The 20,213-nt window shown below is 36.8% G+C and overlaps 1 protein-coding gene across 8 annotated transcripts in view; it reads right to left on the reverse strand.

Annotated features, from left to right (window-relative positions):
- Positions 1-20,213, reverse strand: part of ZNF516 (zinc finger protein 516) — a 146,935-nt gene that overhangs the window by 18,947 nt on the left and 107,775 nt on the right. For all 8 annotated transcript variants that reach the window (XM_020986934.2, XM_020986932.2, XM_020986942.2 and 5 more), the window contains one exon: positions 395-1,885. In XM_020986934.2, coding sequence (XP_020842593.1) covers positions 395-1,885 — 1,491 coding nt within the window. The remainder of the gene's footprint in view (positions 1-394; positions 1,886-20,213) is intronic.

The raw sequence follows: 20,213 nt of genomic DNA on the forward strand, positions 1-20,213 counted from the left end.
TTCTGCGTGGAGGAAATTCAAATGGGTTCCCAAATTCACATCATGCAGGAGCCTAGAGAGACCTTATTTTTCCCTAAAGCAGGAAAGTTTATGATGTGCACTAACACCAGCATATCACTAGGGTATTAGTGTTACAAGGGAACTGAAACATCTGTGTAACTCTACCTTCACTCAAAGTAGTGGGTGAGGGAATATAATATAAACGCTCTGCAATGAAACAGATACATCTGACCTGCGTTTGGAAAGTCACGCAGCAGGTGGGAGCAGCATCCATGACCCTCCAAGAGGGAAAAATTACTCAAACTGTCTCTGAAAAGACATTGCTTATACGGGGTCTGGTTACCTAAATGACTAAGAAGTCATAGAGAGGAAAGAAAAGCACTAGAAGTCTTACCTCTATGTTCTAAGGCAGGGCCATTAGCACCCCAGCTCTGGTAGAGCGTAGCAAGGTCCTTTGGAATGTACGTCTTGAAAATGTTTAGAATGTCCAGGCGTTTGTCATGTCCCTCAGATGCTGGCTCTTGTTTGAGGGAGTGTAAAACTGAGGGAGCTCCTGTCACAGTGGACTGAGCTTGCATCACTGGGCTTCCTCTGGCTCCCATGCTGCAGTTAGCCAGTGTCCTCAGCTCATGTGCAGCCTTGTTGTGGGGCTCCCGAGGAGACAGGGAAGGACCTTCAGATTTCAAATAATGCTCGGTTTTACCCAGAGGTTGATACTGAGGCTGAAGGTTGAATTTGGCCTTCATGGAGTCAGATGTACAGTGTTTATTCGGAGTGGTAAAGCTGGCCCCCACTGGGGAAATCAAGTACTTTTCTGCTGGCTTACTATTAGTGAGCTGGGGGCTTGCCCTCGATATGACTGTCTGGGTAGGCGTTGTGCTTCGGCTATAACTGCCTGCATGCACCAGTTTGGAGTTGGATTCATACTTAGGTTTCAGCTGTGGGGAGTGCTGCGAAGCTGAACTGTATTGCTCTTGGGTATGGGTCATTTTGGTTTGCCGATACCCATCAGGACCTGATGCCCATGGCTCAGAGTTGCCACCCAAAGGGCTGTCCTTATTCTTAGGCATACTAGCTGGTTTCACTGTGACTCCCAGAGGGGAACTGCTTTTGGACGCTGCCAACCCACTGGGGCCCTGGGTGCGTGTGAATCGGGCAATGGGCAAAGGCTGACAGTCTTTTCCCCCAAGAACAGGTGGAGGTCCAGTGCGTCCACTTCTGGCAAGAAATACCATGGTATTCTTCATACCCTTAAAACCATTTTGCTGAATCCACTGAGGAGCCATAGAGTTGCAGCTCACTTTGTGCCAGATTCTTTTGTGCATCCACAAAACTTCTGGGTAGTAAGTCTTGTGGTTACAATAAGGACATGGGTGGACAATCAAAGCAGCCTGCAAGGATGAAGCAATATCCTTATTCCTGGAATCATCTCTTGTGGATTTCTCACTTAAATCTAGTGGAATCAGGTCTGGTGCCATCATCACCTTTTTTCCTCCCCCAGGATAGTTCTTGTTGTGCAAATCAAATAGCTTTTCTTGAGGATGACTAGCTTGGCTTTCTAAAGAGACCTGAAGATCTACTGCCATTTCTGAATATGCTTGATCCATACCTGAAACAAAATCCACATTGTTGCCAGAGCCTGGAATCTCTTGCTTACGGTGAAACGCCGGCATTTTTAAGTCAAGTGAACATCTGTGTTGTTCAAGATTTTTAGAAGCATCTTGGATGTTATTTTCAAGTATTGGAACAGAAATGGCTATTCCTAATTTTGATTCACTGGCCTTATTTTCTGACATGTTACCATTTCCAAATTGACGACTGTGATCTCCATGAGGCAGCACTGTAGGTACCTCTTCAGAAAAGTTGCAATTGTATGGTTTTCCTCCTAGAGAACCCAAAGTAAAATAAAAAGTTACCACCTCTCATTAAGGCATGGAGGCAATACTAAAAGGAAATTTAATAACTACAGAAATGGTAATCAACTGATCTGAGCATACTTTATTTTTAAGAAAACTGCAACAGTATCCTCGTCCTTAGTTGACTCTGAATGAGTTTCCCTGGTTCATGGATAATCCATAATGAAAAACAGTATCATCATCACTATTTTGTTTAGTAGGACACAAAGTACAATATGAAAATTCATTGTTTATATAGCTAGTTGATACTTCAACGAAAAGCAAAAGCATTTGTATTTCTATTATAAGTGCCTATTTCTAAGCCATAAAACTTGACTCCAAGTAGGAGTCTGGTGCCTTCACAGGTACTGTATTTTACACAGTATGCAATTCTTTTGTTTGTGTTCTTTTCTCAGAGTCCAATGTAAGGTTACAACCTAATGACACAAGTAACAGATGGAACCCCCAGTATACTGCCCAGCATTTTCTGGATAACTTAGTCATCATATGGGGGAGAGGGGGTGATAAAATGTTATTTGCTAATGATGGCTTCGCAAAATATGTGTAATTAAAACCTGTGATAAGCAGTTAAAAATACAAAAAGGTAATTCTCTATCTACAATTGATAATTATTCAAAGGATATGAATAATTTTTAAAAGAAGAAAATGATTGTTAATAATCACTTAAAATTTTCAAACTCAATAATCAAAGAGAAGTAAATTAAAATAATCTGGGGGAAATGCCTCACAACCCTCACACTGACAAAAATAAAGTAACAAAACAATGTTCACGGGATTGTAGGGAAACAGTTACACTGCTTTGTTGATGGGATAATCTTTTTTGAAGAGGAATAAAAGTTCCAAAAACAATCATACCTTTTGATGTAATAATTTTACTTTAGGAAATAGACCCTAAAAGTGTTATCAAAAGCAAAGCAAGAAGCAGTTGTTCAAAAACTTTCATCATTTTACATTTAATTTTTAAAAATTGGAAGGAAATGAAATGTCCAATAATAGGGAATGCTTAAATAAACTCTAACAAATTAATGAAATGGAATACTGTAATGTAATTTAAAATGTCAAGTATGAATAAGATAAAAATATGGAAAGACCTTTATGAAATAATTCAAAGGAAAAAAGAACCAGTGAAACAGACCATACTAACTAAACTATAAGAGAGAAAAAGTGAATAGAAATGAAATGACCCAAAAAAAAAAACCTTGGAAACTTGGACAGAGTGAGTGAAAAGCTAGGATATTTTATGTGTTGGAATTAATTTAATGTAAAATTTTACTAAACAAGTCAAATTAATTGCAATTTTTTTAGATTAAAGAACCAAAGTTACTCCACGAATAAAGGAAACCTGTTACAGAATCTGGTTCATGAAAATAAACGTAATATTGTAGTAGGGCAAGCCAAACCTATCTGACTGCAATCTTTCCAATCCTGTTTTACTCCATTCCTCTTCATGTACTCAGCTAGTATACTACTAGCTGTTCCACAATCTTGTTCTGCCCCCCTTATAACTGCCTTTCCAGAGGTCATCCCCTCCTGGTGCCTCCTAACTCTGCCTGTTGAATTCCTCCAACTCCTCAAGGCCCAACCCAGATGCTACTTCTCTATGAAAGCTTACTTGATACCCACAACAAAAAAATGATCTTTCCCTCATATTTCTTACATCATTTTGTCTAGACCCCCTCCCTTGCCCTTACTGCATTCTAATCTGTATCGTATTAATCTGCCTTCATGTCTCACTGATCCTCCCAATTATATTTTAAGCTTCCTGTGGGTAGGAGCTATATCGTGCCTTCCCTTTATACTCACAGAGCCTAGCAAAGTGCTATGTAGGTTTTTGTTCTGATTTGTTTGGGGGGGGGGTTTTGGAGGGGGGCAGGGAGAAGGAAATGGACTTGTAAATGCATTAGTATACAGAACTCTCAGTAACACTTTCATTCATGCAGATCTGCAACTTGTCTATAATTTATAATATGGGGCACTTAAGGGTTAACTGGATTGTCCAGTACAGATAAGAAAAAGGCAGAATTTGCTCCCAGGACTTCCTGACTCCAAGGCCATCTCTTTATCCACTACACTGACTATCATCTTGCCTATAAATAGACGCCTGATAGAGTTTACTTAATTGAATTAGGAAGAGGGTAACTTGAGATGTAAAGAGTAAGGAGTTTGCCTTATTCAATTACTGTTAACAGTGTTAAAAGACCTCAGAAGTCATTGTCTTAAGCCTTTCCAGGGTATATTCAGAGAAGTAGTCAAGTTTTTATGGCCATAAATGAGTTACCTCATATACCTAAAGAAAGAAATAATAAATGTCTGGGCTATATGTGATATTCCAATTTACTTATTCATCAGGAAAAGGTATTATAGGCCATAGTGAAAAAAATATTTCAAGTCAGAAAGGACCTTAGTTGTGATCTATTCTTAACTTCCCCCTTCTTATCTTACATATGAAGAAACTGAAGTCCAGAGAGTTTAAAGTTACTTACCCAAGGTCATTCAGGTAGTAAGAAGCAGAGAAAGAATTGTACCCAGGACTATAAATCCAGTTATGAATCATGTAAAAATGGGATCTCAGATAGAAGAGTTTCGATGCTCACAGAAAATGGGAAGGAAGAGTCTCCCAGATAAAGAAGAGTAGATAGAAAAACTGGGAAGAATATTAGGAAGGGAAAGGAAAAGGGCAGATTTCATATAACTATTAGTAGGAAAAAGGGAAAGTCAACCAGTGAAAGGAGTAATTGGATGCATGGCTATATTATATGACCATAAGAAATGTCCTAGTGCGTCATACATATGGTGAATCTGGGCCAATGTTTCCCCCATTATTCTGGGAAGATTCAGAAGCATTTTGTTTTTTCTCTCTTTGATATCAGCCTTAATGAATTTGTGACCCCTTAATAGCCCATGGCATATCTGGTGTTCATGGATTTTCTAAAACCTTAAAAAAAAATTTTTAGCTATACCACCATTAGGGAGTGTTGAATATCATAAGCTTATTTACTATCCATTATATTAAGGGATCTTCATCTTAGACTTAGCTCATCCAAGGTTCCACATCTGGTTCCATACCAGGACTCTGTAACTAAGTCTGTGTTTTCCCTTATGTACTACGTGGAGAAAATATGGAGTCAAGGAGGTCACTGTTAGTTTTGAAAGTCTTAGAAAGGCTTCAAAGGCTCTCTGTGCTTGAATCTATAAACTAGTATTGACATCCACAGTGCGGGAGTGCCTACAAGTGAAATATTCTCTTTGACAAGGATTTTTTGGTGGATAGGGAACAAAACACAACAATATTATCCCAAATTCTCCTCTGTAGGAATGAGTATTGTAGAAATGTTCCAGTATAGAGGTTTCAACACTTTTTGGAAACAAATCATTTTTCTATACAAATACATTTGGCTAAAATAGTACATAATGAATGAATCATAACTGAGATCAAGAATTGACTATATGACTAACTAGAGGGACAGACAGACAGACAGACAGACAGACAGACTGACAGCACATTTATTAAGTGTTTATTATGAGCTAGCACTACACTAAGCACTGGGGATACAAAACAAATAAAACAAGACAGTCCCTACACTCAAGGCACTTACATTCGAATAGAAGACAAAATATAAAGGGGATTTGAAAAGTAGAGCTAGGAGAGTATTTGGCCAGATTAAAAATTTATGATTTCTCTCAAGAGGAGTCTTACTTTTTTTGTTTGTTTTGTTTTAATTGGGCTTTGAGAAATGTCAACATGTAAAACTGACAGTGGATTATAATTGCATGTATTTATATGTGTGTACATATCATATGTCTATATATGACTATCAATTAACTTACAATGTTCTTTGACACTTCCTCTTTTGGAGCAAGAGACAAAACCAATGAATCTCTTCAAATTGGTTAAAAATCAATTCTAAGATGATCTCCATCACAGCAGTAATGCTTACTTCACAGAATGCATTTACTATGGAACTGAAGGGAGCAGACTGACAAATGTTTGGTTTCAATTAGTATGTAGTTAATGAGCCACTGTTAAGCAAATTTAAAGGGCTATGTCCATATATAAAATGTTACCAATCCAAAGCAATACACAAATTGATGGGAATGAGATGGATGATGGGTAAACTGTTCCATTCATATGAACTCAAAATACTAACATTTAACTAAAGCCAAACAGAGTTGTAAAGTGCATCCTCCCCCTGGGATTATCCTAAAGCACTGAAGGGTAGCCATATGTTTGGGGTTGGATTCTCATTGCTATAAAAGTGTATTTAACCTCGACTTCAATTCAGGGGGAAAAATGTCTTAAGTCTTTGTTTAATTCCAAGTAATTAGGTTAAAATAACCCATACATTTGCAGTCTCGAGGGATTGAACACTCATTCTGTTAAGGTCATTTTCAAATTCTCAAAGGGGTTAAAGTCTGACAAGGAAAAAAAAGCATTTTTTTCTTGTATTATAGAAGATAAAAATTTATGAAAACACATGCCCCATATTATTAGTAGAATATATAATTTAAAACAAAGACACTAAGAGCAACAACGTAACATGACACCACACATCTGTGATATTTTCAAAGAACATCTGTCAAAGCCCAAAACATTTGTGCTCCCAGAAGGGACTCTAAAGCTTCATGATCTAAATTCAAGTGGCTGTACCTTTGACCAACACTGAATAACGAATCCAAAGAAAATAATAATACTCTGAATCAAAAAGGAACACAATGACAAAATGTCTCCAAAGAATGTGGAAACTTTACAGTGGAAACAGATTATCATTTCTTTCAATTAGTAGGTATAGAAGGTTGATGGTATGGATACCACTGAACTAGGCGAAAATGGGAAAAGAAAGGCGTTAGCTCAGGAAAATGAACTACCGTCAGAGAAAAATGAATTACACTTCCTATGACAGCACTTTGTAAATCTGAAAGAACTATATACTTTATTTTTGCTATTATTGTATTAGTCACAATTAACTTTGAAACAAAGAGTGTTGGGGGGTACTTTGACTGATACAAGTAAAAATAAGGATTTTATAGACGTAAAATTAGTCTCCTCAAAAGTAATCGTATATTTTTTGGCTGGAACACCAGTTGTGATTTTTGAGGCAGTGACACACAAAGTTTGTGGATCTGATCACTTTGGAACTTTTTTCTCTTCATTAAACTAGGAACTTAATATTTTAAACATCGTAAGTAGCATATGCAAATTCAGTTGAAAATTAGTAAAGAGACAAAACAGTTGAGCGGAGATACAGCTATATACATATGTGTATGAATATGTGTGTATATATGTACACATATACCCACATGGGTATAATAAACATATGTAGCTTAAAACACTAATAGTAATGTAATGATTTTAAATTATCTTTAACCCTTTGTTTTCTCTCCCCACTTACACACACACAAAAAAAATTTATGTTTCTAACTCCCGTGCACTCCAGACATCACTGTCACTTGGCACATTTTTCTTTAACCTAGGTTGAAGTACAATTCTACAAATGGGATATTTTTGATGATCCTAGGGATATTATAATTCACACTCCTAGTTAAAACTTTGCAATCATCTCTAATTTGTTGTTATTTTTCATTTTTTCCATCCCCTTTTTGTACTGATAACACAAAGTATCCCTCTTATTGACAGCTCTTCCAATGACTCGATTTTAAAATTTCTTCTATGGTAGCTTTTCTGCTACTATGTCATGCTTCCACCCAACACACAGTCTGAATTCAGATAACATCACAATTCAATTGGGGCTGGCTATTGTTCTTTTCCTCCCAGGCAGAGCTTAAGGAGAGAGACAATGTTGTAAATGAAGAAGCCTTTGGCCCTCTCCATCTAAGACTGACAGGTGGCTCATGAATATGGACCTCTCTTCTTTGCGTCAGTGAATTTGTTCTATCCTGCTTTTAGGTGAAAGAGTACTGGAGATAGTTATGACCCAGTGAACTTCAAAAGCCCATAATGATTAACTACCAGAGTCCCAGGAGCCATAGTCCATGCAAAGTTTTATGGCCAGCCAGTCCAACATTCAGGCCTTACAGCTATGCAACATTTTGAAAGTAAATATGGTGAGGCAAATGCTATGTAGAAACTACATAATAAGTATGAAGTAAGTATGAGTCTTCTCTCCCTCCTCAAGGACTGAGAAAGCATAAAGGAGAAAAGTACCTTGAGGCATTGGAGGAAATATCTGTACTTCTGTTCTTGATGTATCTTCTAAATAAATATCTATGGTATTAAATGATATTAATTGGTTCAATGGACAGGAGTGATAATCACTGGAGGCTAACAGTGGGAGGAACACATCAGAACGGAGACTTAAGCTGATAACATTAAAGGAGAATCACTCCATTCACTCTGAAGAGTAAGCACAGAGCTTTGCTACAACCACACCAACAGCATATTAGTTTATCTGTCTTCCCACAACCGCTCCAATGTTTTCCATTTCCAGTGAACTCCCTAGAACCATACATCCCCATCTTCACCTTGACCGTTTTCTACACTGGTGAACCGAGAGATTGACTGACTTGACCCAGATCGCAAAGCCACCCTGTGCTAGAAGCTGTACTTAAATGAAGGTTCTCATGACTCTGGAGCTGGTACTCTATACACTCTGCCACTCATAATTCTGATTGCTATAGAATTAAGTAGGATGGTGTAGGAGAAATTGTGCAGTAACTGAAGGTATGGTATACCTGGCTTAGAATCCTAACATTTAGAAGTCGCAAGTGGGTCCACAGGCAAGTGTCTTATTATACCGGGCCTTAGTTTCCTCATATGTAATGAGGGCTATAAATTTTTGAAGTGAAAAATAGTTGTATCAAAAGATATACGCAAGGTTCTTTATAAATCTTAAAGTGATATGTAAATTTATCTTCTCATCTCTTTTTATGAGATTCACATAGAAATGATCTTAGCATAGGCCCCGTATACTGCTGTCATTCCCTTATATTTGATGGTCTATGGACTTTTACACAATCGGATAAAATAACTGGTTTTGTGGCCAAATAAAAGTTTTAGGATGTAAACTCACAGGCTCAATGAAAATATCCTTGGGAAAACTCCAGTAGCAATCAGGACAATGGAGAGGCTATATATCTCATCTTGTTCCCTCATGATTTTGATCTTCTCTTATTAATATTCTATATTTTGAAAATATTTCCTTTTATCTAGCTTAGATATTATTAGTATTTGGTATGGTGATATCTGTTATTGTTAAAAATCATTTTGATGAGATTCAAATAGAAAAAATGATGATAACAATATGTGAAACAACAGATTAAGAGTAGCCCCTAAATTAATATACTCCTCATCCTCCCACAATCCAAAGCAAGATGAAAAGATGTAGAGGTTTAAAATAAAAACTCTAATTCTGTGCTTAAGTTTTGATAAACTAGACATGAGCTGGAGTAATAAGTATCCAAACAGGTAAATGAGAATGGCTCATTTTGTACATACACATAGCAGCAACATACTAACTATGGCTTCTAATAGTAACAGAAGTTCACTGTTCAGAATTATTACCTTTAATTGCTTTTAACCCCAGAGGCAACGTCTTCAACAACAACAAAAAACCTACTACCCTTTAAAATGCACAGAGATACAGTAAATGTACTTTGTAGGATACATTATTCCCCTCTCACTTTAACGACTGATTAGGGTTCCCACTGTTCACTCTTAGTTTCGTTTTTACATTCATTTCAAGGCACTTAATTCTTAGCACATATTAGTGCCTCAGTTCTTTTCCCCTCTCAATTAAAAAATACACAACCAAAAACAACTTTATTTTCCTTTACTCCTCAGAGAGATGAAATGAGATATGGGAAATGGAGCACTGCACTGGGTGCCAGGAGTCCTAGGTCCTATTCTTCAATCTAAATATGGGTATATCTTGTGATTTTGGGAAGCTAGCTGAAGGTCTCTGTATTTTGGCTTCTCTAAATGGGTACAAGCTATCTTATCACCTATCTACCCCATGCTACTTGTCCATTCATTAAAGAAATAATAATTACAGTGAAGCCTCTGATCCCTAAATTTGATTCTTGTAGATATTTGTGTATGCACCAAAAATCTCCCCTCCCTAGCTCCTTGTTCCCTGAATTCTGACTATGCAACTAAAGGTTTTGGATGGTGCCATTAAATAATTAATTTCATCCTGAAATGATCAGCTCAACCCATGTTTTCTAAGCACTCCACCTAGTTAGATGATTTCTTTTCACATCTTCTCAAGATAAGAAATCGCCTCCATTTTGCATTGCTTTTGTTTTTTGAAGGTTACTCTCACTCTTTAGTTCCACTAAATGAAATGTCTTCACATCTTCCAGCAATGTGATGATAATAATAATGGCTAGTAACTAACATCTCTATAGTACTTTAAGGTCTGCAAAGCACTTTACACCTGTTTTCTCATTTTATCCTTACAACAACCCTGGAGGTGATGATGATGACAACAGTTAACAAGTACCAACTATGTGCCAGGCACTGTGCTAATCATTTTACAATTATTATCTCATTTGCTCCTCCAACAACTCTAATAGGAAGTTCTATTATTACCTCCATTTTACATATGAGAAAACTAAGGCAAATAGAAGTTAAGTGACTTTCCCAGGATCACACAGCCAGTAGGTATCTGAGGCCATATTTGAAACCAGGTCTTCCTGACTCCAGATTGACCCCCCATTTTGCCTCTCACTCAGTGAACTCCACTAGTTCCCTATTACCTACCCGATTAAATATAAAAGCCTGCATCTGGCATTCAAAGCCCTTTTTAACTTAGTCCCTTCCCCCATCTTTCCAGTCTTCTAAGACCTTATTACCACCCCACCCCACCCCACACTATCCCTTGTACTCTTCTATCCAGTGACACGGGCCTCTTTACTGTTCCTCACACAAGACACTCCATCTCCCAACTCCAGGCATTTACCCTGGCTGTCCATCATGCGTGAAATGTTATTCCTCCTCATCTGCCCTCACAGGGGTAGCTTGGTATTGCAGTGGATAGAAGCCATCTAGCCTCTGACACTTACCAGCTGTGTGTTCCTCAAAAGGTCATTTAACCTCTTTGACCCAGTGTCTTCATTTGTCAAATGAAGATAATAACCTACTTCCCAGGGCTGTTGAGAGGATCAAATAAGGTAATATTTGTAAGGGGCTTAGCACAGTGTTTGGCACATGGCAAATGCCATACAAATGTTAATTATTATCATTATTATCAATCTCTTTCTCCTGCTTTCTCTGGCTTCCTTTAAGTTCCAGTTAAAACTATACCTTCTATAGGAAGTCTTTCCTAAATCCTCTCAATTCTAGTACCCTCCCTCTATTGACTATTTCCTATTTATCCAGTGTATAGCTTGTTTGTGCAATACAGAGTTGTTTGAATGCTACATCCCCCATTAGAGTGGGTGCTTTCATGCAAGCAGGGAATGTCTTTTGCCTTTCTTTGTAACCCAGGATTTAGCACAGTTCCTGGAAACATAGGGCTTAGTAACACCACCTAGCTGCCTTAGTAAATGATTTACTAGATTTCTAAACCAACAGTTAAATTTTCAGTGTTTGGTTTTTGTTTTGTTTTGTCTTATTTAAATCTTCTCTCTGTGCCATCTTCTTAGGTAAGCTTACTATGTCATCTCTGGAAATCTTTAAACAATCCTACAAAATCATGAAGGTCACGTTTTCAACAAAAAGAATATCATGCTTTAAGTTTCTGGAAACAACTGTTTTTCTGTGTTAAAAAATAAATAACATTTTGAGGGGATAAACAGATGAATGCATCATCACTGACACCTTTTATTAAACTGATTACTGTCAAGGAAGATGGGAATGAAAGACAATGTCAGGAAAATACCACTATTTGTTTAAGTTTAAAAAAAAATAAAATTCACAAGCTGTTCAATTTAGCAAGGGAAAAGACTTTGAGCTTCATAATTTCCACGGGGAAACAGTGTCAACTAATTCTGTTCTATGTCAGTTATAGAAACTTTCTCTTACACAACTTAGCTTCCTTTTTTGTTCCATTGTCCTAAATACCATGAAGGGTAAGGCCTAATAGAATTGAAAATAATCCTGAATTTTTGCCTTTGTCATGACTGTATATTAGTTGTTTTTTTCCCCAACTTTTCACCTCTTTTAATCCACCCTCTCTAAAGAATATTTTAAAGTATATGAAAGGATATTTCAAGACTTTAGTTGTGTTCTATGATTTCATGTGTTACAATGGTCAAATCCATCCATGAGTTCCTTTTTATTTGTACTGTGAAACATTTTAAATATTGCATCACATCATTTCTGTAACCAGACCTCTGCCACACAAAAGTGCTCATTGTATTGTTCACTTCATCCTCTCGAAAGAGCTGTGAAATGTTCCCGAGGATTAATGAGAAAAAAATGCCACAGGAATTCACATCTCCTAACATTCTTGATTCTGAATTTGACTAATCTCTCTAGTATTGTCTCATCGGACACCTGCTGCCTTATGAAAACAAAACCCACTGAGCCCTCACAATGTAGGCAGTAAAAACATGAATAGGCAACCAGCAGACTAAGTCAATAAAGTTTGTTCAATTTGTAGGTCTTGCTCTTAAGATATTAGATGTGTTTGGGCATGAGGGTTGTAAAAATTATAAAGGCCTGTCCAAAGATAATTTTTTCAGCCAACTTAATAAGTGAAGGTCAAATATGTCTGAATACAATAGTCCTTTTCCTCAAGCTGCTTAAAACAATAGTAACATATGCAAAATCATTAATCATACAGCCATATGATATACTAATAGGGTAGAGTGTTACAAGTATATTTAATAATCCTTGAATAATTTTAAAATGCATCATGTTCTATATAAATTATTGTACCAGTAGCTCTTAAATGATAGCTAATAGATAAGGGCAGTTAGATAATGCTATAGATGCAGAGATATGTAAATTATTGGTGAAAAAATACTTTTTCCACATGATCTATTGAGAAAATTATCTCTATACCTCATGTTTCCACAGGTAAAAACATTATTTAGTTTCAAAAGGAATTTTCTGAAATGCAATGACAAAATATAAGTATCAAATCAACTGCATTTAAGATGTTAAATGGATTCTCTTTTTTTAAATATCATATTCTTGGGTTACCAAAAAAATTGTTACTTCTATCATAAATTTTCCGTGTTTTTTGTGCTACTAGGATTATCTCTTGTTTATTATGGTCAGGTATTTTTTGCTCATGTGAAGAAACACTTCTCTTTTTTAAAAAAGAATTTAAGATTGATGGCTATCATTTTATTTAATTTATATCTCAATTTAAATTCATCAGGATAGGAAAACCTCTCCAATGCAGATCATTACCTTCTTTGGGTGTCTGATAGTCTTAGAGAATTACCTGGGACACTGAGAGTTTAAGTGACTTGCCCAACATCATACAGCAGTTCATTTCAGAGGAAGAACTTGAGCCCATCTTCCTTGCTCTAAGGATAGCTCTATGTACCCTACATTGCCTCACACTACACATGTAAACGATAAAAGTTTCTACCCTCCCTTTACTTAGGACTTCCTCCACAAAGGCTTCTTGAGTCACTGGAGACGCATAAAGCAGAGCAAAGCAGAAGAGAAGTGTAGAGAAAAGAATTTGACGGTTTTAAAAAGGTGCATGTTATGTATATAATTCAATTATCCCATTAATTCCCACAAATATATAATAGTTTTCTTTGTTTTTTATTGTTACACATCTGTGGCTAGAAACTGGCCTTTTTGTTTTTCCAACTAATCCTCAGCATCTCACCAATCACCTAAACAAAAAAAGGAAAAGGCAAATGGAAAATTCTTACTAATGCAACATAAAGGTCATGACCAGAAGTACCCATGGCCTATTGAAAATCTTATTATTATATAAAACATTTTCAATAGACCCACTAAAAGGAAAAAAGTAATAATCACAAGAGTTAACACCTGCTTACTTATGTGAGAATTAATCCCTTTGTGAATTATTATATGAGGTCAATTTTAAATCACAGACAAACTTCTGGCTGCCATCAACAGATTTCTAGGTTACCTCCCCCTGTTTCTACTGTCAGTTGTTTATGCTTCAGGAATTTAAACTAATTTTAATATTAGACTAAGCAAAACATAATTAGAATATAAATATGCCGCCAAAATACATAATGCATTCCAAAGTGAAATATAGTTATTTTTGGACTGTTTGCTATTTGGCATGATGCATATCACTATCTCTCCATTACCACTGATACTATGTAAAAAGGTAATTTAAATCTTTTCTGAATACAGCCTCTTCAAGGAGTGCTTTCAAGAAATAAATTCCTCATAGTTTTGCCAATTACAAGACCAACTACATGCACACACTCACTGAGTTCTTTCAATTTGGGCAGTGAAAACATCAATAAGGAACCAACAGAATAATTCACAAAGTCCATAGGCTAAAGAATCTCTGTTATTTCTGGAGAAAATTAGGTGATGATCATGAAACACAACACTGGCAGCCCTTCTGGGTACACATCAAAGGGTGGTCCTCATTGCCACCTTAATACTGAAGGAAAGAAGGGGAAGGACAGGAAGGACCGGAAGAACAGGATAAAAAAAAAATTAAAACAACACATGATAAAAAAAAAAATCAGTAAATTTTACTTAACATCTTGTCTTATTACTCAGGAAAAAAAAATCAGTATGAGTAAAATTGAATAAAATTTTCAAGATTCAATTCAACAAATACAATTAATCCCAGAATATTGTTTGTAAGTAATTGTTTCCTAAGAACTCTGAAAAGTGATTGCAAAAGAAACTGTTCAAAAATGTGTTGTTCATTCAAAGGCTCCAAAATCGGCTTTTATGTACTTTGGCTTCTCACTTATCTTAATTTACAAACTGCTCAATATGACCATTTGGGAGCCCATTCACTATCATTCAAAAAATAGCTACTGTAAGCACAGTATACTATGTGCAAGCCTCAGTATGCCGTAAAGATGAATAAACATTTACTCCTTACCTAAGGCGCTTACAGACTAGTGGAGCAGATAAACAGTAGCACAAACTTAGAACTAACTTAAAAGGCACTGTGTTCTAAGTGATAGGAGAGGTATAAGAGTATGGAAAATGGAAGAGTTAGCTTCAACTAGTATAGTCAGAGCAGGCTTCCTAAAAACGGCACTTTAAGTTGGGTCTTGAAGAATGGAGACACACACAGAGATGGAAAAATGCCAGGTGGTAGGAGAGGAGAAAGCAATCTTTATGGGAGAAACAGCAAGGCCTACAAGTAGAATGGCAAGCATGTAGTACAGTTTGGTTGGAGTACAGATTATACATGTAGGGGGAGCAGATAAATTGGTTCTCTAAGTTTTAATCCTCTTTCTATTTGCATTTTCCTTTGGGGGCATTTCTAGTTCAAAGGACTAGCAAAGATTATGGCCATTCGCAAAAGGAAATGCTTACCATTTTTTAAAAGGAAGCTGCTAATAATTTTCCAGCAAGATTTAAGAGTTGCTCTTCCTGTTTTTCTACCTATAAATAAAACATCAACCAGAGAGACAAAAAGAATATATTTTGGCATTTTTAATGAAGCCAGGGTGGTCAGAGTTTAATTTTTAAAAAAGAAACTCTGACACAGTGGAGTAAATAAAAGGTAGTTTTGAAATGGACTTCAGAAAATCACATTATGCGAACTCATTTTAAAGCTACTGAGTCCCAGAACTGGAGGGAGATAAAGCCCTACATAGAGGCAAAGAAGCAGGCAAGCAAACCTAAAAAGAAAGGAACAAAGGGAAGCCCAGAAACTGATGACAAGAAAAATGTAAGAAAGGTAGGATATAACTTTCACAGAATAAGCTGTTCATTCACTATGTAAACCCAATGGAAATGAATTTCATGACATTAAAATTAATACGCTTTCTTGTTATGTTTTCAGATTATTGAAATTTGTAGTGTTAGGAAACAAAACCCCGACACAGACAAAACAGAAAAGTTCAATTCTAACTTTCTATTACCCCCTGTAAGGATATGTACATACATACCTGACACCATTCCAGAAAAATAAACAAATACATTTTGGATTCACAGCCTAGTTCTTCATGGAGCTGTTAAATATATAAATAAGCCCATGGGGATTGTAGATAAATTAAGAACACATGGTATAATCTCCATTTTACAGACCAAGAAATTCAATCCTTGACACAATCATTTGTGTGAAAATACTCTAAAGGTTTGCAAGCTCAATGAGTCAACCTGAAAGGTGAAAAAGTGAAAGTAATCTTGGGCTCTATTAAGTTGCATACTGCAGTATTGAGGATGAGGAAGGTGAAAACCTCACTTTTCTGTTTTGAGCACCATACTGGAATGCACTGTTCAATATTTTGTGAAGGAAAAGACATTGACAAGCCAAACAGCATCCAGAGACAAGAAACTAGAAGGGTGAAAATGTGGCAATTCTTGCCAAACAAAATAACTGGGGATGTTTAACCTGGAAAAAAGAAGGGACAAAGGTGAACTAATAACTATTTCTTCCTCTCCTACGTGTGAGTTCGAAAAAAATCACTTCCCCTCTATGGGCCTTGGTTTCCCCATCTGTAAAGTGCAGGGAAACTGAACAAATATTTGTTGAATACATAGTGGATGACCTAGACAAGGTCTTTTTAATATAGGTTCTTTTAAACAAGTAGAGTTATGCAGATGTAGAATAGAATGAGTCAAGGGGTAGTGGGTAGAGCTCACTGTAGATCTTCAAGTAAAGGTTTAATGACATCTGGTGAGGACATGGTAAAAGGGGTTCTTGTTCAGCTGTAGGTTGAACTTGATGGTTCATGAGGTCTCAAATTCTGAGGCCTTGTGTTTCTATAAAATTATATTTTGTTACTATTGCATATGAAAAGGGTATCACTGCTGTAGTCATAGTTGTTAAGACTACACAGCTCCTTCCTTTTACAAATAACTTAACCTCCCAGAGTCTGTTTCCTCACCTGTTAAATGAGAAAATTCTATTTATTTAAAATGATCATCATTTAAATAGACGTGAAAGTGTTCTTAAAGTATAAAATGTCATATGAACATAAAGACAATGGGCAGCATTCTTGCATTTCAACGATTTGTCCATTGAACTTTGAGGGAAGCAAAAAAAATTTCATCATCCTCCGTCAGCATTTCTACATTTTCACCTGAAAGGCAGCACGACTTAAATCCTGCCTCTGACACCCCCACAGGCTCTGTGACTGACCCTGCAGCACAAATCACTTAACTTCTCAAGTGTTCCAGGCAACATTCTCAACTACACAACAATTGCCAATCTCAGTCAGTAGAGGGAGTTTCCTCAAGGGAAGTTTCCTTTAATAATGAAACATCAGGTCCAGACCAATTAATAATAATAGTAACAACAACAATGATGATGATTAATAATACTAACAATAACAACACACTATATCATTTCAAAATATCACAGAACATCAAATTACTTCATGCTAAAATATTTGGTTGGTATTAAACTGTCAGCACAGCTCAGAGGAAAATGTGATCGATATGAGGGTATTGGACTAGATAATCTCTACTGCCTCTTTCAGCTCCAAATCCTATCATCCTTTAAAGTAATCAATAGGAAATTGACTGCCTTTCCTTCCCCCCCCTCCACCCTCTGGTCTGAACCTGCAATCTCAATGGCATAGGAAACTCCCCTTACCAAGGAAGATCTGCCTCTGTGATTTACAAGAATTACTTGATGCACTGAGAGACTTGAGGCTTGATGACTTACCCAGGACCCCACAAGTCAGGATGCATCCCAGGAAGTATCTGACCGCAAGTATCTCTAACTACAAGGTCAGCCTCTCTATCCGCTAAGCTATATTGTCTCTCTGTTATCCCTTTCGTAGTGATTAATTTAGATACACAAACTCTAGTTCAGTGGGTTGGAGGACACTACTGGACCACAACAAGGACCTGCTAGATAAATATTCTTTTGTCAGATACTCATTAGAAGAAAAAAAAAATTACTGAATCATTAAATCATTTCCTGAGTCAAGAAGTTCTCATAGGCCTGGGAACACAATTCAGAATTTTGGACACTGCTCAGAGTGTCATAGGAAAATAAGATTTAATCTTGTAGGAGACCTTAAAGGTCATTTAGTTTAATTGCCTCATTTTAGAAATAAAGACGAGGCCCTGAGAGGTAAAGTGATTTGTCCAATCACGGAGATAGTAAAAAAATTTAAATCCAACTTCCCTAACTCTAAGATAAGAGGTCTCTCCTGATACCACACTGTTTCATTCAGGTTGAATACATACACATACACACACACACACACACACACACACACACACACACACACACACACACACACTGAGCCCCTAAAGCACACAGCATAGCTAAGTTAGCCATTTTGATGACTGTCTCAGGTAACCAATCACCTCATCGAGTAAGCCATTGGAAGACACTGTATTGTCATGAAAAAATACTGTACTGAAAATCAGGACCCCTCTACTGCATGCTCTGGTCTTGTTTTATTCCTAACCTTGTTCTGTTTAATCAAAGACTAGAAGGAATACGTTGATGGTAAGCTTATCAATTTCATGGAAGAGGATATAACCATTAAATTGGATGATCAGGTTTCAAACAATTCTCAGCAGTTTAGAACACTGAGCCAAAATCTGACAAGATGAACTATAATAATAACAAACTCTTGAACTTGAATTTTTAAAAAAATACACAAACACAAGAAAAATGTGTGTCAACAGCAGCATATATGAACAGAACCTAGTGGGTTTAGTTCAACCAGGGTCAGCAGTGCCATGCAGCTGCCGGTAAAAAGCTAATGTAATCTTGGCCTGCCATGAGTTAAACTGGAGAATGCAGAATAATAAAGATAATGGTCAAACTGCACCATGTACTTGGCCAAATCACATCTGGATTATTGGACTTAGTTGTTTGCATATTTTAAGCAGTAAAATAACAAATTAAAGATCATCCTGAGGATGGCAGGTGTCTTGAAATTATTTCATGAAAGGAACAGTTAGTGACAGTCCAAATTGATTAATGTCTTCCAATGTTTAAAGGGTTCTCAAATGGAAGTGCTCTATATTTGTAAACGTACATTGTAACTTACATGCGTACCTGGAAACCAGGAACCAGGAAAGTAGAATTTGGCTCAGGATAAGGGAGAACTTTGTAACAATTAGCACTATTTACAAGAAAAATAGGCTAAAACGTAGTTTGATGTGGCCTAGATAAAGATGACTGCAGAATCTGGAAAGCCTAGGTATAAATCCCACTTTGGATCCACAATAACTGCAAGATCACTTAATATTTCAGTGCCTCCAGGAAATTCTCTTAATAAGGAGCAGGTGTCAACCTCTAAGCTTGCAGAAGTTTTTCTAAGGAGTGCCCAATGACAGTAAATCAAAGGTCCTATTAAAAAAAAAAAAAAGGAATATGCTACCTAATTAGCTAATGAATCCCCTACTCTAAAATAAAGTGTTTTAAACACATAAAGTATTTAACAACAGGTGGTTGCCTATTTAAATCGATTCAACAAGCTTTTAAGTGCTTACAAAGCCTAAGGCACTTAGGGTCCCTAACAAAAAAAGAAAGAGTCTCTGCCCTCAAGGAACTTGAATTCTTGGGGTGGGAGGAGGAGAAAAGAGGACAACTTAGATACAGATAAGTAAATACACAAAGTAATTTGAGAAAGGTGCATTAATATCTCCTAGAATCTGGTAAAGACTCAAGCAGTAGGTAACGTGATAGCTGTGGCTTAATAACAGGTAGGGATTCTGAAAGGTGACAGTGAGGAAATAAAGCTTTCCAGGCATGAAGACAGAAGAGGAAATGTTATGCATAGGGTAGAGCAGGCAGGCCAGTTTATTTGGAGTGTAGAATACATGAGGGATAGTAATGTGTAACCAGCTTGGAAAAAGTCAGGAGCTGGAATGTCATCAAGGGCTTTAAACGTCAAAGACAAGAGCACGCATTTCATGCTAGAGGCAACAGGAATTTACTTAAGGTCCTCGATCATGTGATCATGACTGACATGGAATAATCTGTATATTAGGAGTATCAATTTCCTGTAAGGAAGTTGGACTGGAAAGAGTTGGACTGGCTGGATGCAGGGAGACCAGGTGGGAGACTCTTTGAATAGTACATGTGAAATGTGGTATGGGTCAATGTGAATGGAGATGAAAGGATGGCTATGGGAGGTATACAATTGAGTAGGCATGGGTGATGTTTGAGGGAGAAGGGTTGAAGATAACTTCTAAGTTTTCTACCTGAGTGATAGCTCCCTTGACAGAAACAGGGAAATTAGGAGGAGAAATGGGTTTAGGGGGAAAGATAATCAGTT

The sequence above is a fragment of the Phascolarctos cinereus genome, unplaced genomic scaffold (assembly GCF_003287225.1).
Source record: "Phascolarctos cinereus isolate Bilbo 61053 unplaced genomic scaffold, phaCin_HiC Scaffold_4;HRSCAF=312, whole genome shotgun sequence".
Taxonomy (NCBI): domain Eukaryota; kingdom Metazoa; phylum Chordata; class Mammalia; order Diprotodontia; family Phascolarctidae; genus Phascolarctos; species Phascolarctos cinereus.